At 51.2% G+C, this 23148-nt stretch overlaps 11 protein-coding genes across 11 annotated transcripts; 6 read left to right on the top strand and 5 right to left on the bottom strand.

The window, feature by feature from the left end:
- The first annotated feature begins 80 nt into the window (after positions 1–80).
- On the top strand, positions 81–783 carry BJX67DRAFT_149547 (uncharacterized protein). Its single transcript, XM_071024775.1, has one exon. It carries the CDS (start codon positions 181–183, stop codon positions 634–636), a length of 456 nt encoding a protein of 151 aa, XP_070884933.1. The 5' UTR covers positions 81–180; the 3' UTR covers positions 637–783.
- On the bottom strand, positions 784–3286 carry BJX67DRAFT_149546 (uncharacterized protein). Its single transcript, XM_071024774.1, has 4 exons — positions 2628–3286; positions 2338–2573; positions 2057–2286; positions 784–2007 (listed from the first exon to the last, which is right to left on the bottom strand). The coding sequence occupies exons 1-4, from the start codon at positions 2928–2930 to the stop codon at positions 932–934; spliced, it is 1845 nt and encodes a 614-aa protein (XP_070884932.1). The 5' UTR covers positions 2931–3286; the 3' UTR covers positions 784–931.
- An 872-nt stretch (positions 3287–4158) lies between these two features.
- BJX67DRAFT_356843 (nucleotide-diphospho-sugar transferase) lies at positions 4159–6501 on the top strand. The gene is made up of 2 exons (XM_071029437.1): positions 4159–5824; positions 5881–6501. Exons 1-2 carry the CDS (start codon positions 4502–4504, stop codon positions 6325–6327), a joined length of 1770 nt encoding a protein of 589 aa, XP_070884931.1. The 5' UTR covers positions 4159–4501; the 3' UTR covers positions 6328–6501.
- Positions 6502–7043: 542 nt separating this feature from the next.
- BJX67DRAFT_356838 (uncharacterized protein) lies at positions 7044–8081 on the bottom strand. The gene has a single exon (XM_071029436.1). It carries the CDS (start codon positions 7529–7531, stop codon positions 7082–7084), a length of 450 nt encoding a protein of 149 aa, XP_070884930.1. The 5' UTR covers positions 7532–8081; the 3' UTR covers positions 7044–7081.
- Positions 8082–8225: 144 nt separating this feature from the next.
- On the bottom strand, positions 8226–8880 carry BJX67DRAFT_382334 (DUF4748 domain-containing protein; the record flags this gene model as incomplete). The annotated part of the gene is made up of 4 exons (XM_071033228.1): positions 8226–8584; positions 8689–8714; positions 8791–8804; positions 8872–8880. The coding sequence occupies 4 exons, from the start codon at positions 8878–8880 to the stop codon at positions 8226–8228; spliced, it is 408 nt and encodes a 135-aa protein (XP_070884929.1).
- A 1313-nt stretch (positions 8881–10193) lies between these two features.
- BJX67DRAFT_382333 (uncharacterized protein) lies at positions 10194–10688 on the top strand (the record flags this gene model as incomplete). Its single annotated transcript, XM_071033227.1, has 2 exons — positions 10194–10396; positions 10454–10688. The coding sequence occupies 2 exons, from the start codon at positions 10194–10196 to the stop codon at positions 10686–10688; spliced, it is 438 nt and encodes a 145-aa protein (XP_070884928.1).
- Positions 10689–11947: 1259 nt separating this feature from the next.
- On the bottom strand, positions 11948–12839 carry BJX67DRAFT_356822 (uncharacterized protein). Its single transcript, XM_071029435.1, has one exon. It carries the CDS (start codon positions 12692–12694, stop codon positions 12047–12049), a length of 648 nt encoding a protein of 215 aa, XP_070884927.1. The 5' UTR covers positions 12695–12839; the 3' UTR covers positions 11948–12046.
- Positions 12840–15702: 2863 nt separating this feature from the next.
- Positions 15703–16881, top strand: BJX67DRAFT_372851 (5'-methylthioadenosine/S-adenosylhomocysteine nucleosidase family protein; the record flags this gene model as incomplete). Its single annotated transcript, XM_071031307.1, has 2 exons — positions 15703–15751; positions 15998–16881. 2 exons carry the CDS (start codon positions 15703–15705, stop codon positions 16879–16881), a joined length of 933 nt encoding a protein of 310 aa, XP_070884926.1.
- On the top strand, positions 16770–18020 carry BJX67DRAFT_149406 (ankyrin repeat protein). The gene is made up of 2 exons (XM_071024773.1): positions 16770–16887; positions 16947–18020. Exon 2 carries the CDS (start codon positions 16947–16949, stop codon positions 17955–17957), a length of 1011 nt encoding a protein of 336 aa, XP_070884925.1. The 5' UTR covers positions 16770–16887; the 3' UTR covers positions 17958–18020.
- A 1268-nt stretch (positions 18021–19288) lies between these two features.
- BJX67DRAFT_149356 (amidase signature domain-containing protein) lies at positions 19289–21463 on the bottom strand. The gene is made up of 6 exons (XM_071024772.1): positions 20278–21463; positions 20180–20227; positions 19829–20108; positions 19632–19766; positions 19364–19583; positions 19289–19305 (listed from the first exon to the last, which is right to left on the bottom strand). The coding sequence occupies exons 1-5, from the start codon at positions 21451–21453 to the stop codon at positions 19450–19452; spliced, it is 1773 nt and encodes a 590-aa protein (XP_070884924.1). The 5' UTR covers positions 21454–21463; the 3' UTR covers positions 19289–19305; positions 19364–19449.
- Positions 21464–22385: 922 nt separating this feature from the next.
- Positions 22386–23146, top strand: BJX67DRAFT_382329 (uncharacterized protein; the record flags this gene model as incomplete). Its single annotated transcript, XM_071033226.1, has 3 exons — positions 22386–22650; positions 22735–22849; positions 22900–23146. The coding sequence occupies 3 exons, from the start codon at positions 22386–22388 to the stop codon at positions 23144–23146; spliced, it is 627 nt and encodes a 208-aa protein (XP_070884923.1).
- Positions 23147–23148: the final 2 nt, after the last annotated feature.

Genomic DNA, 23148 nt, shown 5'->3' with positions numbered 1-23148 from the left:
AGGAAACGCCTGCAACTGTTGTTGTTAATAAAATGGTCATATAAGGCTTAGCGTATACAAGTAATAGGGAGTAACTTAAAACCTTTCATTCTATCCTGTTGTGAATAGATTCAGACCTGAGAGAATCTTAATAGCTATTTATTCCCACTCGTTTGGTACCCATTCACAGCCGCAGTCACAATGTATCAAATCTTGGAGTCAAAACCGTCTGCAAGTCCTGACCAAAACAGTCCGTCTTCTCGCCCTCCAACCCACTCTAGCCTTTCTCAGGGCCTCATCAATGACAGACAAAAACTTGTCAGCACGGGAAGTGCTGCAGCCATTTGCACAGCGCCAATGCACACAATGGGTGAACTTGGCACACTTCGTCAGCTGGATATCAGATCCCCCGCTCCTGTCTTGCTTGGATTGGATTCCCTCCAGCTCAAGGAGCGGCTGGCTCGGATGCAAGAAGGGTTCATTTCCCGTCCCGTTGATCACGAACGACGCGAGGCGAGTCATGTAATACTTCCCCTCTTTGCTGGGCAAGTCAGGCTGTATCACAGTTGGTGTCTGGGTGGTGATAAAAAGGATCCGGTGACCCTGATTAGTCGGACTTCACCTTCGAAGAGATATCCACACCTTCTACGCCTGTAAAACCTTCGCGTCGTGACCAGAGATGCGAGAATTCTGATAAGGAACCATCCCGAAGGTCGCTTACGCCTACGAGTTCTTCATGCATGGCCTGTCGACACTCTGCGTCTCGCCCCGCCCACATCAAGTCGTAGTCGTATAGCTCCTATCCTGGAAGCTCTGGGTTGCAGATATCACATACTCTGCGGTCATCCCGACAGATTCTGGCGATGCTGACGACCAAAGTATTTCCATTCAGATACATACTGCATCACACTCCTAATGATAATACGGCCGTGCAGCACAGCTGCAGCCAGCCTCATACAACAACGTCCGGGTAACAGCGGAACCTCTCATCGTTGGTATCCCAGCCAACCCCGTTATGCACGCTCAAGACATTGGCCGGATCAACCTCCTTCTTGATCTTCATCAACCGAGCGTAGTTCTCCTCTCCCCAGAACGAACCGACAGGATCCATCTCAAACGCGTCCGCCTCATTCTGATACGCACCCCCATCAGGGGTGAACTCGCGAAGCGGCTCCATCGCATCATGGGCAGCTTGGAAGATTTTCCGGACGGCCACCGGATCCCTCGTTTTTGTGCCGGCGAATGGGCGCAGGTGAATGGCATGCCAGAGTCCCGTACGCCAGGCGGGGGTGACAGAGGACGCGCCGGGCCCACTGGGCTGGTCAGACTCAGGTAGGGTCTGGGAGTAGATTGTTGGTGCAGTGACGCAGATGAAGAGGGGTGCAACATCCAAGCTTGAGTCGGAATCCTGGGTGCCGTTGTGTGTGGTGGCGAGGATATCGTACAGGATGGAGGAGAGCTTCTCCTGGTTTTCTTCGCCCTGGAAGTACTTCTGCGGTATGATGCGCGACGACATGGCTATTGCGCCGCCGCTGCCTAGAGAGTTTCCTGCCCCGGTGCCGATGAGGTCCTCGAGGACGTCGAAGTATGTCTCTGTTGAGCTGATCTTGACAAGGGGAAGTGTGCCGAGGCGATGAGCAAAGTCCGTGACTGGCTTCATTGATTTTTCGGCAGCAGACTGGTCGAGCAGCGAGGTGGCCATGAAAAAGCTTGAGATGCCGTTGCCGAGGAGGCCTGGTTGAATGTAGCCGCCCCAGCCCTCAGAAGCCCACTTATCCGCATTGGCGACGATAATCGAGATGAAGTCTGACGCGCTATTGGGATCGAGGCTCAGCAATGAGGCTGATATAGTAACCATCGGCTTCTCAGGGTGAGCAAGGGTGCTCATTTCGGTGATCACTCCAAAGGTACCCCCACCACCACCTCGTAGGGCAAAGAAGATATCCTGATTCTGGCACCGGTTGGCGGTGATGTATGTGCCGTTAGGAAGGACGGCTTTGAGTTGTTGGACATTGTCCACACCAAGCCCTTGGAAACATCAGTAATCCCCACGAGGACGCTGGTGTAAGGAGTTTACCAAGCTCGTTTGAGAGGACACTATGTCCACCTCCAGTGATCCAGCCACCTGCTGCGCCCACAGTAGTTGAGCTGCCCCCTACGACGCGATAGTTATGCTCATGCGCGAACTCGTAGATTCCTGCAAACTGTTGTCCAGCACCGAACGTGATGGTATCCCCAACACTCGTGGTGCAACCCTCGGGGATGAAGCCCTGCTCAACCGTCATGGGAGGTTGAATATGATGTGTCCTGGAGCTGATGAGTACCACGTCGCGTACAAGAGAGCTGGTAATCACATACCACAGGCCAAGCGAGTCTGCGCCTGAGCTACGGCCCGTATAGTCATGTCCCGTGTTCTTGACCACTACCGGCAGTCCATTTGCGCTGGCAAAGGCCAGGGTTTTCTGTATATCCTCGACACTGCGAGCATCCACGAATTTAGGCGGAACACTGCCCTGATCACAGGGGTTTGTCACAGGGGTTATCAATCCAACCGTACAGCTCTCTCCGGTGGCCTGGCACGCGCCCCAGTTGGCCTAGTCTGGTGTTAGCAAGGCATGGATAGTGGAGGAAATTTACAGGAAACACACGTTCTGGTATCCACCAAAGTGGTTCGAGACGAAAACACCGTTCGTGCTGTTCTCTCGCAGCGCGGCGCATTCCAGTACATCTGGGATTTGAGCATGTCCATTGTATTGGTTGAAGCAGGGAGCCAACATCGGTTCGCCATCGTAGAGGCGTCCGCCCACGCTGGCCTTAAAAGCTTGCCATGCGGTGTCATTGACAGAGGACAGCGAATTAGCGGCACGATGAGGGAGAGCGTTCACAAGCCCAAGGGCTGCTACGAGGCCAAGAAGAGAATGAGCCATGATGGAACCAAAGCAAGAGGACATGCAATTTCCAATTTTAAATATCTCATCAGCTCCAGGCCCGGCATCTTATACCCATACTGTTCCCCACAATCCATCCTTCAAACCTTGCTGTGCACTTCCGTCAAGGCATCCAGTCGAATCAGAGTGCGCGAACGGTTTCGCATTCCTCGGTTCCTGGACCCTTTCTCGATATGTTCCCCACATTCCGACAGGAACCGTGTCAAGAGTCCGGGGTCGGCACTTGTATGCCGCCAGAGCGCTGCTCGTGGTTCGTGGAAACAGCCGGGCATTGATTCAAGCAATGCCGAGCCGAAGCTTCGTCTCCAATCAGATGGTGCAGACCCTTTTCCTGACCTCGGTCGCTGTGTTTCTGAAACGGATCAGCGTCATGGTCGAGGAATTTCAAGGAAATTGTGCTTTGTGGCTGTTGGAATGTGTCGTCGCTGGGACGGCTGGCCTGTGTTCGCCGGTCCGAGCGATTGACTCGAGCAACTCATTCTGCACACTCGTCTATGCCAATTGAGAGAGCGGCATCTGGCTCTTACCAGCTTTTATCTCGCAGATTCCGAATATTCTCGTCCTCGTCACTGTCTATTTTGAGCATCATCCAGAGAGGAGCGATTTTACCTCTATTCTCATCAATTCCATCGGAAGCCACGACGAAAAATATCCACTCGACCAAGCTCAGGGGCAAGACGATCGGGCGCTTGTATGCCTAATTTATTAACTCAGGATGCTGAGGTTAGGATGTGCAGTTGCAGCCAGCGGGCCTTGTTCGGATGGACTGCCTGCTACTAACAGCATGACAACGACCGTGCAATGTGGTGCTCTGCTTCAGTTCTCTCTTCTCCATGTCAACGGTGCACTTGATCCCGGCCCAACTAGAACGGTGAGTCCTGGAAAGCATCCAGGCGACTGTCAACGCTATGCGCTGCCCTCATCCCTAGATGCTTTGACACAGAGCCTCAAGATTTTCCACCCTCTGCAGTGGAGTCGAGATCGGTTCATTTTCTTGACAGGTGACGTCCAAGCGAAAGACGTTGCTCGCTGGTCCCAGCTTATTTATACTAATCCTAATAATAAATCTGCTTAGCCAAGAACATTGTTGTTTTACAGTGTCTTCTTCAGAGAGTCACGTTTTGCTCTCTTGCGGCTCTATTGGTACCGACAGGCAACCCTTGTCATGAACAGGCTTATCATGACACTGCAAAATCTCCTGAACATTGCTATATATATCCAGCCACTAACTCTCTGCAGGGTAAAACAGTGCGGTCACCGGGGCGGGGATATCGCACGCCGCTCCGCCCTAATCGAACTAGGAATCTTGCGGCGCTCCGGATTACACCGAAACCCGAAATAGCGAGCTGACTTGCATCCAGAGCTTCAAATGTTTAACTTGAGGCGCACAAGTCCAGGGAGCCAAGTTTTCAACGGACCAGTGGCATCACATTGCGTCTTACTGGCCTCAGCCACAGCTGGGCACGCGGGAGGCCGTAAGGTGCCCCACGGGTCTTGAAGGCGGCCTATTTACTTGAGAGCAAGGCCCCGGGAATAATTTTTCAAACTTCATTTCTCACGTCGAGGCTGCCAAAATGACAGGTTGCGCCAATGGGATGGAGCCCAATCTCGAGGTCTGGCTGAAGCAAAACCGGTTCCATCACAGCGACTTTTCGATTCCGTCCTTAGCGAACATTGTCCGGGAGAAGAACCTGAAAGTAACAGTGCTTATCCCATGCAAAGAGGTCGGAAGCACCATTCGCGCTGTTATCGAGCAGGCCGTCCAGCCACTCTTGAAGGCTCACGTTGTAAATGAGGTCTTCGTCATCGACGCAGCATCCGCCGACGGGACAGCGGCAGAGGCAGTCGCCGCGGGCGCTCAAGTCCTCCAGCGCGCAGAGATCGCCTTTGAGGACCTCGGCCACAGCAGGGGCAAGGGCGATGCCATGTGGCGCGGGCTCCTCGCGACGTCCGGGGACGTCGTCGCCTTTCTAGACGGCGATACTAAGGATCCCGTGCCTGCGCATCTACTCGGTATTCTTGGACCCTTGCTTACACTTGACCATGTCCAGATGGTCCGGTCGTGCTATGATCGGCCGTTTCAAACGAGGGCCGGGGACGTACTCCCCCACGAGGGCGGCAGGGTCACGGAGCTGCTGGCACGCCCCGTCCTGAATATGCATTGGCCGGAGCTAGCTGGGTTTAGGCAGCCGTTGGCTGGGGAGTTTGCGGCGAGGAGGACCTTGTTGGAGCAACTGGCGTTTCCTGTCGGGTATGGGGTGGAGATTGGGACGTTGATTGATGCATATCGGCTGGCCGGGTTGCATGCGCTGGCCGAGGTGGACGTGGGTCAGAGACAGAATGATCATAAACCGCTGAGAGATCTGACGTTCATGGCTTATAGCGTGCTGGCGGGTGCGGAGAAAAGGAGAAGATGTGCCGTAAAGGGCGAGGCGGAAATACCCACCAAAGTGTATATCCCCTGGTTGGGCGAGTATCGAGACATCGACATGACCGAACGGCCGCCTCTGCAGCAGTATCGTGGATCCACGGCCATTTATCCGTCCCCGCCGTTTGTTGCGGTGGAAGGCGTCCGGATGTTTCGTGATATCGGTGGGAATGCCCAATCTCCTATGCGAAGAGGATTGGTATTCCGCAGTGGTGATCCGTCCAATATCACTCAGAAAGGTCTGACAGAATTGGCCAGTCTATGTATTAAGAAGATATTCGACCTGCGAAGCCTTGTCGAGATCAATGCTCATATTCCTGGTCACACGGACGCCTCAAGGCCGTCCAAGTACCCAGACTCACTAGCAGACCTTGGAATCGACAGGTTCATAGCTCCAGTCTTTCCAGACGAGGCGTGGCAAGACGAAAGAAGAGCAGCCCGTCTGCATCAATATGCAAACGCTGCTGAAGTACGTTACTCCAGTTTCTCCATCTGTGAATGGTTACTAACATTCGAATCTGGCAGGGCTATGCAGAGGCATATCTGCACACCCTCAGTTCGGGGATCCCGGCGCTCCGTTTCATCTTGCATCATCTGGCGCAGCGGGAGCCTTCACCGGTTCTTATCCACTGCACAGCCGGCAAAGATCGAACAGGTGTCGTTGCCATGCTGATACTGCTCCTTGCCGGCTGTGATGACGAAAGCATCGCCGAGGAATACGCACTCAATGATCTGGATTCTAACCGCTCCTGGGGAGTCAACGCGACGCAGAGATTGCTCCGTCAGCCGGGTCTGAGAGGGAATGTCGGCGCTGTTGAGAATATAGTTCGTGCAAAGAGGGGGTTTATGCTGGCTACGTTGAGACGGTTCAGAGAGGTATATGGGACAGCACATGAATTCCTCCAGGCAAGAATGGGGTTGGATGAGGCGACCATAATGGCAATCTGCGGGAATCTAATACGAAAGGGATAGTCAGCGGGTTGAGGAAATTCACTAATGTACGAGGATATCGGGAGAAATACTTAATAACCCTCTTCTGGAGAAGGGGAATTACCAGAGCCGGGACTCCGAGTATGGTCGTGGCCCATTTGTTATAGAATCATTCCTATAATTCTTCAAAGAACAGTTTGGCTTCGTTTCCTCCAAGGCACCAGCAAGGACCCCTTTCCCCGTTCCCTACCATCATACAAAGTATGCAGGTGCGAGAACGACGACAGAATGCTTCCGTGAATAGACCACGAGACGCAGGCCTTGAAAATGTCGTCCATCGCTCTACACCCGGAGGCGATTCGCATTCTAATCTGCATAGGGCCAAGTCTTAGAAATATGAGCGCTTCCACCTACTCTACACAACGCAGCTGGTAACTTCTACATTAACTTCAAGAGCACTAGTGCTATTATTGGTCAGCAGCCTTTCAGTAGTACTCGTGCTAGTGGCACGAAAAACAAGGCTGGGAACAGAAACCTGCTATCGCGCTTCGTCAGCTCGACCAAGGAGGAGTTCGTCCCCACGTACAATGTCGCCTACCCTAGCAATGCGTAGTCTGAAAGCATCTTTTAGCAGGTTTTAACTATTCCCCATGTTGTTATGTCTCGCGTTTCGGTTTAATTTGCATATCATCTGGCGTTCTTAGTCTCACTATTTGATAAAAGTCATGACTCCAACATCATGCACTCGCAATTGGAAGATTATACATTCACATGATTCCGACATTATTGTATCTGCCTAGATCTGCGAGGAGAAACTCTGAATAAACCTCGCCATACTCCCTCTCTCCCTCGTCGCAAACTCCCCCAACTCATAACTCTTCCCTCTTCCATCCTGCCCGCCATCGAAAATCTCCATAGAAAACCACCCCCGAAACCCCGTCTTCAGTACCGCCCTCTCCACGGCCTCAATAGGCAAATAGCCCCCATCATACGGCATGGGTCTATAATCATGACTCCAGCGTCTACTAGGTCGGTAAACTACAAGCTGTGGGTTATATAGCTGGCCCTTCCAGATCCTTGACCCTTTCTTATTTCCCAAGACTATTATTCTCTCCGTGCAAGCCGCCTTTACTGTGATCCCGAACCCCTGCAAACCATCCCCACTCGCAGCCGCCTGCAAGAACTCCCTTCCACACAACCATAATGTCCACCGGACACAAGAAAGCTCTCGCATCTTGCGCTTCATCACAACATCATGTCTGGTCTCTGCCGTCGTGCTTCCCTTCGTCCCTCCGGCGCTCGAGAGTTCGCCTGAGAAGAACCAAGGCTATCCCAACCACAGCAAGTGAGTTCTTGAACTCGTCCTTAGACATGACGAGAAATATGTATGTTCCTGGCTTGCTTATATGTATCTTTCGTAGGCCGCATTCTCCCCTTTGTTTCCATGCCCGTTGATTCACCAAGGACCTTGAGATTGTTCATCGGAAATTGATCCCGAAGTATCTAACCGGTTTCCAAACCGGTGGGGTTCTTGGGTGCGGATTCCGGATATCAACGCAGTGACGACTGTGCTCTGGTTTTTCGTCCGCGGCGTTTGGGTGTGGTGTATACATTATTTTGCGTCTTTTGATGTTGCTTCCGGGTCACGGAGTTGGCGTTGTTCGCTTCTATTTCCATGTTTTGGGATATGGCATTTGCCCAGGTTTGTTTTAAAGATGAAGATATCATGCGTCATGGGGTCCTCCAAACCATGGACTTACCGCTATAGGATGAATAAATCTAGAATTCTACAAAGATTATCTTCAGAGCGTGATCAGCATCTCCGAGCTTCTCAGCTGAATTTGGACACTCAAGCGCGCAACGACCACCTCGATAGATACATAATATTGTACAGACCACTAAGGTAGTCAAACCATAGCTACTAATGCCTTATTAAGAACCTAACTCAACCGATTCCCGGGGGGAGGCCGAAACGGCCTCGTAGCCTCATACTTTCCCTTCTCAAGCAACCTATCTTCCTCGGTCTCAGGCTCATGGCGCGTCGGGGCCGGATCATGACTCGCCTCCTCACTCGGCGATGCCACATCATCTGAGGCATTCTGGAACCGCGTGTCGTAGGCACGCTTAAAACTCGGGGCTGCGGACGGGGGCACGATAGCCTCGTTCTTCAGCGTGCTCTGCCGTCGGTGCTCGGCTTCCATGGCGGCGAGCTGGGCTTTCCGCTTCACCTCGGCTTCGTATCTGGATGCACGGTCGGCGTTGATTGATTTCTTAGCGAAGTAGTACGCTCCACCGCCGGCTAGGTTGAAGTGGGATTGTTAGCTGCTGTTCTTTATATTTGGCGGTGCGGCTTTGGCTGGTGGAAGGGTCGGCAGGCCACGGAGGGAATAGAGGGTCCATTACCGATGCAGAGCGTGCCCCATCCTATCCTGTACATAGGTTGATTCCATGTTAGCGGTTCATGGTGGTTAAGAATGCTCCGGAGTTGTCAAGAAGGTCGCTCACCAGGTCGATCGGATCTATAAATGGTTAGTACGGATATGGTTAGAATGTCGTGCAATGGGCTTGAATCAGTGGAAGGCATACCGTATTCATATTTGTGATATCTGTTCTCAACCACGCAGAAAGAAGCTGTCGGGTGGAATGGAAAATAAACTATGTCAACGAGCTCGGAGCCGTCTCGGAACCGCCATTAACCGCTATTCCTAAAGAGGGATAGTGTAACTAAACGCGATTAGCGTGATATACCATCACGTGATTTCCATTGGGACCGTCCCCGACATCGGTGACGGAGAAATTCAATCTTCCGACTGTATTAGGATCGGCCAGTCATCGCTCCGCCACCAGCTAAAATCGCCTGTATCGCTTGGATCGTTCCTTCATTTCGATTCACTCATTCAATTGCTCTTTCCTAATCGGGGATATCGCGAAGGCCTTCGATCGCTCGCTCGGAGGTATTAATATCTCGACAGAGCCCCGAGTTAGCGACTCAGATTCTTCTTCCGCCCTCATCTCGATGATTGCTTGCTTTCCTCAGCGCGCTTAGAAATTCTGAATCTCACCGGAGCTCGCACCTCCGTGGCTCATCGGGCTTAATTGCCTGAACTGAAGTGCAACTTACAATTGAGATTGACAACTCGGACAACTGACTCAAAATCAGCTTTCTTGTTGCCGAAAGGTCTTCAGCTATGCAGAGTCATGCTTGGCTTTGAGCCTGTCAGGTGCAAAGCTCACTACATTCATGAGGACGGAAGCGCACCCCAGGTCATCAACGGAGCGAAGTAGAATATGAAGGCTTGCTGCTAAGTTCAATGTCTGGACATTGACCTTGAATCCCATCCTCGTAATAGCGGCCAGTTTTGACACGGATTTGATGTGTTCGTCCTCGGCCTGATACAGACATTGCCCAAGTCCATTGCGACCCTCGGTATTTGGGGGCTGAATTCTTCGCTACCCACCCAAGTCGAATGAGGGAAGATGGAGCGCTGCAATTGTACAGCCACTCAGCCCTAGCAAATCACGCGTCTACTCGAACCCGTTTGTCTCATCCTGGTGCATGGCTGGGCTCTTGGCTTTGTGCTTGACTAATGTCCTTGGCGGGCTTGAGTTGCAGTCTGTTGGTGAGCTGAACTATGTACTTCGCTTGCAGAAGTCATTGCCACACTACGGCACGTTGATTGGACTCGATGGGCTGAAATTGTCGAGGTATTTGATCTAGACGCTGATGTCGCTACAGTCAGTCCCACTTAGGGGCGCGTTACATCGAGGACCTTAACTTAGCAATGTGTGCCGAGGAGGTACTTGAAGCTAGGGCCAGCGTATAAAGTGGCTGCTGTCCCGTCCGCACTCCCATTGTCAGTCCTGAAAGACAGACGAGTTCCTGCATCCATCTCTTTATCTACGGCACCATGAAGTTCTCAATCGCCTCGCTCTTCACAGCAAGCTCTGCTTTGGCACTTCCCTCCACCTTGGTCGCCCGAGACGGCTTCCTGTTCCTCACAAACTACAACGTCAGGATTTCAGGCTTGTATCGCACCAGCGAGATTTCATTTACACTCTACGACCCAATCAGCTACCCAGATGATACTCCGACCAACTGCACCCTTTTGTGGTAAGCCGTCAATTTACCCTACCCTACTAGTCATTCCAACTAACTTCCTGCCCGTAGGGGCCCCATCGAACCGCCTAATGAGGACGCATGTGAAAATGGCCAATACGCTGTTCGGTACCAAGGTTCAAACTTGCGTTCGTACACGCTCGAGTTTGAACGGGTGTCTGGGTCAATTCCCGAGAAGGGGAGCGTAAGCTTCTCTGGGGAGGATGAGAATTATACCTGTTCTGATGATACGACAAACCCGGTGTCGACGTGCTCGTACGACGGGCCGATAGTCGTTGAAGTTTAAACAACTGCCAATCTGTTTCTATAGTGACACCTACAAATCTACCAGACTGAAAGTCTCCAGTCTTCCAGACAATACAAAAAGAAATCAACTTATTCTTGTAGTCGCAACCACCCTTGCCCAAAACAAGGCTATCCAGGGAATACTTACTCGGGTCATGATTTTTATGCATACTTTCTTCCAAAATATCTTGGTTTTAGAACTACCAATACTCGCAAAAGCCTGTAGGACGAGGACTATAGGCGGGGGAATTTGTTCGACTGATCAATGACATCTACAGCACATACCTATTCTCTAATATATTTTTTTATGTGTCCTGCTAATATGGTTCTTTCCCCCCGGCTACTGTATAAATACTACTATATTTTATACTCATAACAGGCAGTAAGTACCCGGGTTCATGCTTTGATCTGGAATATTTTCGACCCAAAGCTGTGCCCGTTTTCGGCGGTGGGTGGGTTCATGGACCTCGCCCTAGCTGATATGAAGCAATATAGAACATGGTTGGCCCTTGTTCAATCAGGATAGATCCTTCAATATTCTAGCGGGTCGTGACACCACAGTCGAGCAACGAGTATAGCGAGGTCGTCGGGAGACAGCGCGAGACTGAGCACCTCAATCCGATACTACGCCCTTTTTTCCCTATATGTATTTCTCTTTCTTTAGTATTGTAAGGTCAGATAGTATAAGATTGATTCCTGGCTAATTAAGGAAAATTAAGGTTGTCAAATAATCATAAAATATAAGGTTATTCCGTAGGCCTACTACACTGTTATATACCATGAAAGAGGGGAGAAGCCTATCTTACCGGAGATTTATACTGTTAATACAAAGGACAGGAAGACACAAATACGGATTCTATATTATTAAGAAAGAAGTAAGGATTAGTAGTTTAGTTGGTGTTGGCACGCCGGCAACAACGTCTACTTGTCTGATCGAGGCGGATGTCGAGTTGGCGAAGGTGAACGTTCTCGATTAGATATACCAGATGGTCGTGGTCTAGTCCATCACTGGAGTGCCGCGCATCGCTATTGTGGCTTCGCCAGTCCAGTCCAGATGCCAGGTGACCCACTAATGACTTGACTGCAAGCCACTGAGAAATGGTGTAACAGGTAGGAGTCTCTGGTAGAGGGATTCTGGCGCTTGAGGTAGGCATAAGCAGTGGGAGGTAAGACCTACGGTTCTTTCGCCTGGATGTTGAAGCTGTGATACACGCAGATACCAACGGTACATGATGTTGATACAGGCCGAAGCCAATATGAGGGAGGACGCGGGACGCTCCACCTTGTATGTAATTTCTTGATCTTCTGCCCAGAACACCCAAATGATAGCCAACGGATCCCAAGACTATGCGCACAATACTAAGATGCAAACCCTTGTTCCCGTTTCAAGGGCTCTATCACATGCTCATATATACCCTTCCTCACGGCCAAATCTTCCAGCAACACTCTTCGACCCTGGGGATACCAGTCCAGATCCAGACAAGACCAGATTGCAGCGCGGTACGGTACGTCATCCATTTTCTCTACAACGCGGTACGCAACTCGAAGGTCAACGTTGGCCTCGTTTTCCGGGCGTACCTCCCTCCTCTCCTGGGGCGTTCGGAAACGCTCGATTCTTGACTGCTTGAATATTTCTATCAGGAGGATGCCAAGTCTGAGAATGTTGTAATTGCGGTGGAAGACATTCTCCCCTCGCGCGCCCACCTCGGTGTTGCCTCGCTCGAAGCGTGTTGTGATGAACGGTCGAAGATAGTCCGGTTCGTCAACAGTTCTGTAGAAGAATGAAAGCTTGTTCTTGTCCCAGGGAGTTGCGTCCCATGGGCTATCGTGGAACAACAACAAGGCGTAAGTGACCATCAGGCCGAGTTTGCACTTCTGAGCTCGCGTCATGATGTAAAAATCATCTAGGAGGTCTTTCAGGGGTACAGGATTCTCAGGTATAAAGAACAGCCGCCTAGGTTTGGTGTCAAGCATCCATAATGTGTGTTGTCCAGCCATATGTTCCATAAGGATGCGTAACCTGAGGCCAGCCAGACAAATCCCGAGAGATTCACAGATGTTTTGTAACCTAAGGTCATCGTCCTGGCGAGCAGAGCTGTTGACAGAGTGGTTAAGGTTGATCCGGATATGAAGAAGCAATCGTCGAACTCACCTAGCTAGCTTGATAAGAACGGTTCCCTCCTTCCACATGACCATATTTGGCCCCTCTGCAACATTGACTAACATGTCAAATGTTATAGGAATATCCGCTCCCCCCTGTTCCAAGGCATCTTCAACATTCAGGCAAACCCTGGCCTCATGTCCACCAGGGCAGCTGCAGCCCCAGCAACTGGATAGCGCAGCATATAGATCACGGGTCACTTCACGAACTATCGCAGGAGAGCCGATAAGACTCCGTAGAAATGGACTCGTGTGTAGAATGTCAGATGGTTGGGATACACTCTGGGCTCTTGTTAATCTGTTGTGATTTTCAGCGTCTGCGATTAGCTTTCCAAGACGCTTATTCCATATTCCCAGGTTCTTCAAGGAGATATCGCGGTGTTTCTTTTCTCTGAAGAACCGAAATCGCTCAGCAAAGCTAGTTTTTGTCTTTCCTGACTCCTTGTTGACGGTGAACTCTTGGAGCCTGTCGTGCATGGTTTGTTCGTCATGCGTGAGTGAACTCTGAAGATATCAGCCTACCATTAATCTTTCAATAGCTTGCTGGATGTACCTTTCGTGGCGATTTCGAGGTAGCCTTGCGTTCACGCAGTAGCTGCCCTAGCAGCCTGACGATGCTCATTGTGGCCGTCTCAAACCTCCGAAACGACGCTTCAGAGCCCAAATATGCCATGAGTGCTTTGTTGATGGCGGGATTGTTTTTCCATGACTCGAGCTGCGAGGGAAGGGGGTCATTATTGGTATCAATCTGTATCTGATCGGCGAGAGCGTCTGAAATGCTCTTCAGCTGTTCGTTAAGCAGACCAATTTGCCAATAAAATTCACAATAAAAGTCCTGTAAGGCCTCGTCTGCTTTTGATTGAAGAATCACGCCCCAGAGTGTCTCCGCTCCTTTTGAGTAAGCCTCTGCTGTGCTTATAAAAAGAGGCAGGACCGCGAGGACTAAGCCTGCACATTCAACACCAGTTACCATGGTCGCAGGGAGGAGACTGAAATTCTCGCTATGTCAGACACGCGACCTTCGTCAAACCGTGAAGATTGATGAATGGCAAATTAGGAAGGTGGGGGAATGAGGGTTGGGAAGGCAAGGCTGAAGCTGCTTTGCTCTTTTCGCCCCCTGCATGCATCCTAGCGCATCTGATTGGCATTTGCTCACACCAGCGACGCTTCACCTGGGGAAACGTCACTTTTGTCCATTTCCTTCTTCATTCCATCAGTAGAAATGTCTATCCAGGAGCACGCAAGAGAGTGTGCGCGATTGTTTTCGTCCCCAGAAACCCTCCGACTTGAAGGCAAGGCCGCGATAGCCGACTTCGAAGCTCAGAAGAGCCGCTTCAAAGTCTGGGCCGGTAATTTGGGCATCTTCGCCAGCGACCGAGCTTCAGCCGACTTTCGTTTACAAAACGACCCGACTGCTCGTGGACTGCTGACAAGCTTACTGACACAGCTAGCGAACAAGTTGCGATTACCGCCTGATGCCTCTCAGGCGAGAATAGACAAGCGCCATCCCGGCCGCAACCAAGAGGACTCAGACTCAGACTCATCCATTGTTTCCCTGATCATAGAAGAAGAGACAGACTCAGAGGCTGAAAGTGATGGGCGCAATGACCACCATGACACGCTGCATGACATCCAAGAAATTATCTCCCGCTTGTACCGGATTACATCGATTATTCGGCGACCAGGCGCGGGTCCAAAAAACGAGCGAGAGCGCGTCCTCCGTTATGTTCAGAACAAAGATCCACCCCTGGATCTGTCCGAACTCCAGTCGCATGTCGAATGGCAGCTGAGCCGTCTGCGGGAGAATCCTCAACATCGCGGGCTACTACCTTGGTCTCCACTACATAACAGGCTCGTCGACGCTGCCTTGTACAGAAGGCAGAAACTGTTATATTGTCAAAGCCACCAGGAGAAACTCCAACGGGGGGTTGATGGTTTGTTTGCTGCACCTCAACAGCATATGCTCCCAAACAGTAATGCCCCAGAAGCTATTGTCATCCCTACAGTCACGGACGGCGAAGTGGTGGTAGGACCCAAAAATGATGCCAAAAATGGACCCGCCGCGACCCAGGTCGGGACTGAGGCTACGGCCATGCAGGAGGTCTCTCCATCAACATACGCCAAATCAGTCGTCATATCCGGGATAACTGCATCAGCAGTCGAGCGTCGGGGCGAACTAGATATACCTCCGGCTCCTAAATCCGCTGCTGAGACTCAATGCCCGTTTTGTTATCACGTCATTGAAGATGAGTTGAGAGGCAGAGGCACTACACGGGACCATCAATGGAGACGACACGTAATGAAAGACCTGGAACCTTATGTGTGTTTATTCGATGACTGTACTTTGGCCTATCCGTACTTCAAAACAACTGAGGAGTGGATTGACCATATGAGGTGGACGCACACAACACGCTACTCTTGCCAGGTTGTTGGTCATGAAGATCTTTTCTTTGAAACAGCCATAGAACTCGAGCAGCACTTGTTAAATGAGCATGAGGAAGCTATTCCACGACATGAACTACAAAACGTGGTAAAGAAAGGTTGCCGACCATCTCCGGACGTTTTCGCTCATTTATGCAGCTTCCTCAATCGCGCACTGGGCGCGGAGTTAGGCGACATATTACTCTGCCCGCTGTGCGATTTCTCGTTGTCGGAAATAGACGACAGGGCCAACGTTGTCGCTAGCAATCTTGCAGTCATGCAATTCTCAGAAGAGGTGTACGCAGAAATTCGGGATCATGTCGCATCCCATTTGGAAAGACTAGCACTCCTATCACTGCCGGAGAAAGAAAGTGTGGACGCAGAAAGCTCTGCTAAACAAGTCTCCCACTTGACCCTTGAAGAAAGGGTCGACGATGAGCTTGCGGCGGTCTCTTTGCTATTCGACGATCCCCCAAAAGGCGTGTTAGAGGCCACTGAGGTTTTGCCGCCGGCATCAGAGAGCTGGTCCGAGCTCCTAAGGGGTTGGACTTTTGGGCATAATTGCGACTATGACCCCAATAGTGACCCTTTCATTGACCACTTGATACAGTCCAAGGTCGGATATCATATACCCTACAATTCTTGTCCCGTTTTGGCCGTCGCATAAACTAATTTGACAGTTGATACCCTCCGACGTGAAGCGCTTGCAAACCAGCGATTTTTCAATAGCGTGGATCTGCGCCACTCCCGTTGAGCTAGAAGCAGCTGTTGCTGTCCTAGACGAGATACATCCCCCGCTTTTCCACCATGACTATGACGGCAATATCTATGAACTGGGTAGCATTGGTCCACATAATGTTGTCATCTGCTCCACAGCTAGCACAGTCGTGGACTATTTGAGGTTTAACTTTCCAGAAATCAAGGCCTGTCTCTGGGTCGGGATTGCGAGCGGCATGCCTTCCAGAACCACGGATATCCGCCTTGGTGACGTTGTCGTAAGCACACCGAACGAATCTTCTCCAGGCGTAATTCAACTCGATCGTGGCAAGACTGTGGCAGACGGCGGATTTGCGAGGACGGCAGTTCTGCGTGGACCGTCCCAGACGCTTTTAACAGCGGTGGATACCCTTCGGGCCCTACATACCCAACACAACGGTCCCATCATTTCGGTTCTCTCCGAGCTCCAAGCCCAGGGGCCGAAAAAGTGGATGCCTCCACCAGCGGTCGATGAGCTCTTCGATTCTACCTACGAACACGTCGAAGGGGGGGGGAATTGTGCGAACTGCGACCGAACCAAGTTGGTACCGCGAGGCCTTCGAAACGGAACTTCGCCTGTTATCCATTACGGCTTGGTTGTATCGGGGAACCAGGTGGTGAGGCATGGCGGGACGAGGGACATGTTGCAAAAGGAGTTAGGGGCTCTTTGCTTTGGAATCGGAGATGCCGGCCTTATAAATGACACGCAGTGCCTCGTGATCCGCGGAATCTGTGACTATGCTGACTCGCACAAGAACAGAGCCTGGCAGAGCTTTGCCGCTGCGACTGCAGCAGCCTATGCTAAGGAGCTTCTTAGTTTTGTCCCTCCGTCCATCGGAGACATCGAACCCGTATAGTTCAAGGTCCGAGATTATACCCTTACTATGTCGTTTACGTTTGACCGCTGATCTAATGGTTCTAGATGCCTCCTCGCACAAATCGCTTGCAACACGAGGACTATACGATAGGGTGGATCTCTCCTCTTCCAATTGAGCGGGCCGCCGCCGAAGCAATGCTTGATGAGATCCATGCAGTTCCAAACGGCTTTAGCACAAATGAGACCGACACGAACATTTATATATGGGGTTGCATTGGGGAACACAACCTCGTCATTGCCTCTCTAGCGCCCGATGTCTACAAATTAGTCTACAAAGTAGCTACGGTCACGCTCTTAAGTTTAGTTGCCTCTCTGCCATCCATCAGGTTCTGGTTATGGGTTGGCATCGGCAGCGGTATCGCTCGGCCGGACAAGGGTTGGGATATCCGGCTAGGTGATATTGTCGTGGGCCAGCCCCGTGGAACCGTCTGCCACTACGACTTGGTGAAGGCAAGCATGGGTGATGAGTGTGTGCAAAAAAGCTTCATTGGACTGCCTCCAGGTCTTTTCCTCAGCGCGCTTACCAGAATCAAGGCGGCTCACGAGCAGAAAGGCTCCAAGGTGCCTATCTTCCTTCAGGAGATGTTGATGAAGAACCCACAGATGAGAAAAACTCCTAATCAAGATCCTGGCTATACTCACCAGGGTTTTGAGAATGACCGTCTCTTCAATGCTTCTTGCGATCACATCCCAGGCCCTGACTGCGGTGGGTGTGATGTAGGTAGTGAGGTTCAACGCGGTCCTCGAGACAAGACTAGGCCTGAGATCCACTATGGGATTATCGCGTCCGGCAACACACCCGTCAAAGACGCTGCTACGCGCGACCGGATTGTCGCTGAGGTTGGGGATGATTGTATCTGCATGGAGACGGAAGCAGGCACCCTAATAAGCAACTTTCCGTGTCTTATGATCCGAGGGATCTGTGACTACGCCGATTCTCATAAAAATGATCAATGGCAACGCTACGCTTCGGCAACCGCGGCTGCGTATGCCAAGGAGCTTCTGGCGTATATACCAGCTGCGGAAGTAGCCCGGGAAATCCCTATTCCAGGTTAGTTCTTGTCTTTTGCTCCAGCTAAACTAGCAGATACCCGGGATTAAGTGGTAACTTGTCGTTGGCTTGTGTACTGACTGCGGGCAGTTCAATAACAGATCAGTGACGTGTAACGAACTACCAAGTAGTTACCTGCTGGAAACTTCTAGATCAGAGCAGACACCAACACGCAAGACGCCAACCACGACAAATGCTGTCGCCCGAACCATTGACCGTTTATCATAGGGCGGCAACAACATATCGTGGATGACACACGTCGGCCCCTGGTTTTCATATATACCATTTGCTAGAAATGCTGTGAATGCTGTATCCTTGCTTAGCGGCTGAATATCTAATGCCTGCGCTGCTACAAAAGTGATAGACAAGAACTGTGTCTTGGATGGCTGTTCGCCCCAATCCAGAGCCAGATGATTTTGTAGACATTAAGAGACAACCTACATTCGGAGCACACAATACTATTTAATTGGACTTAACCTGCTCCTGCTGCCTCCTCTTCTGCCTCCCCTTCTGCTGCAGCTTGATTTTCGCCAGCTCATCTGCAGCAAGACAAATCCTGCAGATCGACGTTAGGCAGCCTGGCTACTGCAGCCAGCATCAGCCGCGCTTGGCCGAGGAATACTACTGGACTGGTATTATGCTTGTGGGTTAGCCAGGAGGCTTGAAAAGGTCTTTGTTCTATTTCTGCATCTACCACAGGCGACAATTCAGACACAAAAAGCAAATACCACCACGCCTTACCGGCAATCGGGCAAGACACCGCGACAATGCTTACGAAGTGTAATGGTGGGCCTTATGTGTTGTTCTGCGTGACTAACATGGTCGTTGCCCTATATAAGTCGGTACTCCTGTTTTCCACTTCTTCCTACTGTCCTCCTCCATACCAACATCCTGAAAATCCAATTCACCTACAACCAAGCAAAATACCGAGATAGCAAGATGAAGTCTGCCATTCTCTCCATCGTCGCTGCGTCCCTTGTCCTATGCCCCGTCAACGCCTGGGTAGTGAATGTCTGCGACAACGCCTTCACCGGCCTAGAGTCCACCTCCTGCGTGACTGTTTCCTGTGCAGCAAGCCAGATCGTCAACTTTGACACCGGCCCAATAGACAGACCGATCGAATTGTCGCTCTACACTGATACTGCCTGCGACGACGAAATCACTCACTTTGCTTCCAATGAGACGGATTATGTCCTTCCGAGGGAATTAAGCGGGTTCATGGTTCTGCTGTAACTGCTGAGTTGGTTCTGTGATTAAATAATAGACGATGAGAAGGAACAAGGAAAGAGGTTGCAGTTGAACTGAGTGCTATATAGGCTTGAGGACTTGAGATTATGTGATGATCTGCTGAAGCTGGTATAAGTGTTAGGGCCGAGAATCTGTACAACTGTCTCGATATATTCTTACCTACCAAGCGTAATGGAACCATCCAAAGACTGTCCCACATTATAAACACGGGCATTTAAATATCACGCCCTTAATGCCAAGAGAGTTGCGTCAAAGCCGCGAAGGATCCCCCTTCTCCATCGCTGAACTGATCTCCTCAGCCAACGCAAGTACTGTTTCTTCCTGCAGTCTCCTTCCAACAATCTGAACTCCCACGGGTGCGCCATCCAAAAGCCCCGGATCATCTAGGCAGTTAGAAAAATCCAACATCTCGCCGCAAAGACAACACGTACAGTCTTCATATGCCATCTTGTCCATCGGATTTAGAGCAGAATACCCCTCTGTATACACGTCGACGTCCTTGCGCGCCCGAGTCACAGGTATCACCGAAGCAGAATAGTCAAGCACATTAAAGGCACACGTGTACCCTTTCCCGATGTTCCGTTAGTACGTCGCTTGACGATTATAGCTGACCGTGACAGATGCTCACCCATGTATCTAACCTTGCCCTTCGCAGGCGGCGGCCCATGGTGCACAGGAGCAATAAGCGCATCAACGGCGCGTCCGGTCCCCGTCTCATCTGCCGTGGATTCCCAATAGTCAAGGTAAGCCTTACGGTACTCACGCAGAGCGACCGTTCTTGCCATGACTTCAGACCCATCGACGGGGGCGCGTGCACGGTTGCCGAATACAGTAGGGGTTGCAGGTTCACTGGAGAGGGACAGGGCATTGTGGAATTTCGTGCCGCCGTCAATGACGCAGTTTTCTCGCTGTTTCTTCTTAGTATTCTTTATCTGAGGCTCGATGAGTCCCGTGAATAGGAGAGCCAAGGAAGGCGTACCCAGAGTTTGAGGGCTTCAGCATGACTCGGCGGTTTCCATTCAATGACCTGGCTCGTTAGCTTTGCACGCGAGATTGACTATAGGGGGAGTGAACAACCGTATGACCCAGAGCCCTGAGCAACTGCACAACCTCGCCCAGAGCCCTCGTAACAGGTGGCTGCGGATTCACCACCCCATCCGACACCATAACCCCAAAGGCAAGCCTCGCCGCGGGCTCCAACCCTCGAAATATCCTTTTTGTACTCTCAAAAACCTCATCCCTCCACGGCAGCTCAAGCACAAGCGGATCACCCCGCCACGGCTCAACTGCAAGCAAAGCCCTCACGCAAAACACCAAATCCCCGGCGGAGTGCGCCATCGGCCCGACAACAAACGGAATCGCGGCCTCCCCATCCACAACCGACGCAATCCCCTGGAACGGTAATCTCCCCGTTGACGGCTTGAGCCCAAAACACTCGTTGAACGCCGCAGGAACCCGGATCGACCCGCCAATGTCTGTCCCCAAGCCCAGCGGCGAGCCGTACAGTGCTAGAAGCCCGCCTTCGCCGCCGGAACTCCCGCCCACGACAAGGTTTCTGTTCGCCGGGTTGGGCGTGTGCCCGATGATATGGTTGGTTGTTTCGCCGCTGAAGGAGCCCTGCGGGACGCTGGTTTTGACGTAGGGGATTGCGCCGAGGCCTTGCAGGTTCTGCACGATGAGACTTGAGTAGCCCCTTTTGGTGTGCTCTGGGTGTGGCCCGCGTGATTGTCCTTCGACGGTATCGAGCCATCCGACTATGCCCATGCTTGTCTGCACGCCCTCGACATGGATAGTATCCTTTAGGCTGATAGGGAGGCCGTGGAGCGGTCCGCGGGGTTTCCGATGGTTACCGTAGTACTCGTCAAGGCTCCTGGCAGAGTCAATCGCCGCATCGAAGAAGATCTCATGCAGACAGTTTATCATCTGGTGGGCTAGTGCCGCCCTGTGACAGAACGCCCTGGTTACGGCTTCGCACTTCCACTGCCCCGTTGAGGTCTTTGTTACTATCTCGACGGCGCTGCTCTCCGTGATTGAGATTTCCTGAGGGGAGAGGTATCGTCTGATTTCTCTGGTTACATTTGGTAATTCTGATGGTGGTGGGACGGGAGTTGGAAGGCGCCATTCGGGTGGGATCAGCGAGGAGAGGGCTTCTCGTTTTGCGGTGGCTTTTGCTTTCCACGCCTCGGTCATCTTGGATTGTGTAGAGAGAGAAATTGGCTCTCGATTCTCTGGGTTTCGTGGGGTTATATCCATGGATGCCGAGGTCGTTGGAGACTCGGGCTGTCAGCACTAACGATGGGTCGCTAACCGTGTGACACACCTTTACTATTTTAGTAAATTAATAACTATTTTTTAATAAAAGTTATTTCCTATAAACTAGTAACATTAAATTTAAGTATACTAACAGATCTGAAAATCTAGTTAATAAGCTTACTTAACCTTTTAAAGCTTAGAATTACAAGTAGTTTTATAGTAAGCTAAGAATATTAGAGAATTATAAACTCGAAGAAGAATAATCCAAAAAATTTTTTATATTTAAAATTCTAAGCTATATATCTAGCCTTTTTAACAAGATTATTGAAGGTCTTATTAACTTGCTACCTATTAGAAAAGATATATTAAGGGCTCTAATTAACTTGCAAGGCAACAAGGAATCGTATAACCGGTAAAAGGGCCATGTTTTCTTCCTCTCACCTCCACATCTTGATAGCAATACAAGGATTTCAGGAGTCAACAGCTCTGCAGAATACGAGCCACTATCCCCAGGATGGCCACTCCACAGGCATCCAAGAACTGTGTTGTGAATATGAGCAAAATAAGTGGTTTGTTCATTTACAAAGCAGCAGCTCTTGCAGTCACAGCCACCTTCAGTCCGTGCCCTCATCGCCCCCATCTTGCCCGGGTCTTCCCCTGCATTGAGCCTCATGATGTGTGGTGGAGGGGGGGGGGGAGGAACCCTGATTGCATTTCAGCCTTGCCTTGGCCTTCAGCTACAGCGCCTATTGGTGCCGAGCCCGTAAACCAGAGCACTGACCGTCTTGGAGGCTCGTGTGATGCCGCAGCCTCGCATTCAGGATAATGATAAAACCACGCAGGGATGGAGGGCCTCATCGCCTTTTCTTTTTCCTTCTTTTCGTACCTGGTGTATAGTTTGAACTTCAGTGTATTTTGAGAACATCAATACCATGAAGGTAGCAAAACTAGCGAGCTTCGTCCTACTCGCCCTCGTTGGCAACCCTTCCCATGTCCTTGCGCAGGGTGGAAATGCACCCGGGCAGCCGCGATCGCCCCAAATTGACGACACGGCAGTTGAATGGATTCGCATGGCCGATTCGCCTGCGCTGTTTGATATCGACCTGCCCATCTCTGGATTCTTGGAGGCCGAGACTACCGAAGAGGACTCATCTCTCGGGAAGCGACAACGGCCACGATGTATCGTCCCGGGATATGGTATGTCTCCATACATCATTCTGTTAGCAATTGAACTGCTTCGTCCACACGAGGAGGTGATACCACACTGACCAGATATGACAGTCCTCTGCCCTAATCGCCCGGGTTTTTGTAGACCACCGGGCATGACGTGTTGCCCTACGGGCCCGTACTGGGTTGACCCCTCGACCGGCCGCTGCTGTCCTGGTGGTGGGATTCCGTGCGGATTTACTGGTAGCTGCTGTGGTGCGAGTTGCTGTCCGCCCGGAGCGACGTGCGGTGGTGGGACATGTTCAACGAGAAGGCCTCAGACGACGACTCAGACTCGATCAACCACCACGACAACTACAACTACAACTACCACGACAAGAGTGACAACATCAACCAGGAGCCCATGTCCTACGACAACCAACAACCCAACCAGAACCCTTCACACAGTTTCAATGACATTCCACGAGAAGAAGACCCGAATCCCGGATCCGCGGACCGCAGGCCAGATGATGGATCTCTGCCTTGATA

Source organism: Aspergillus lucknowensis (genome assembly GCF_044049455.1).
Source record: "Aspergillus lucknowensis strain CBS 449.75 chromosome Unknown BJX67scaffold_28, whole genome shotgun sequence".
NCBI classification, from domain to species: domain Eukaryota; kingdom Fungi; phylum Ascomycota; class Eurotiomycetes; order Eurotiales; family Aspergillaceae; genus Aspergillus; species Aspergillus lucknowensis.
Note: the sequence above shows the minus strand (reverse complement) of the source record. Positions and strands in the feature narration are given on the sequence as shown.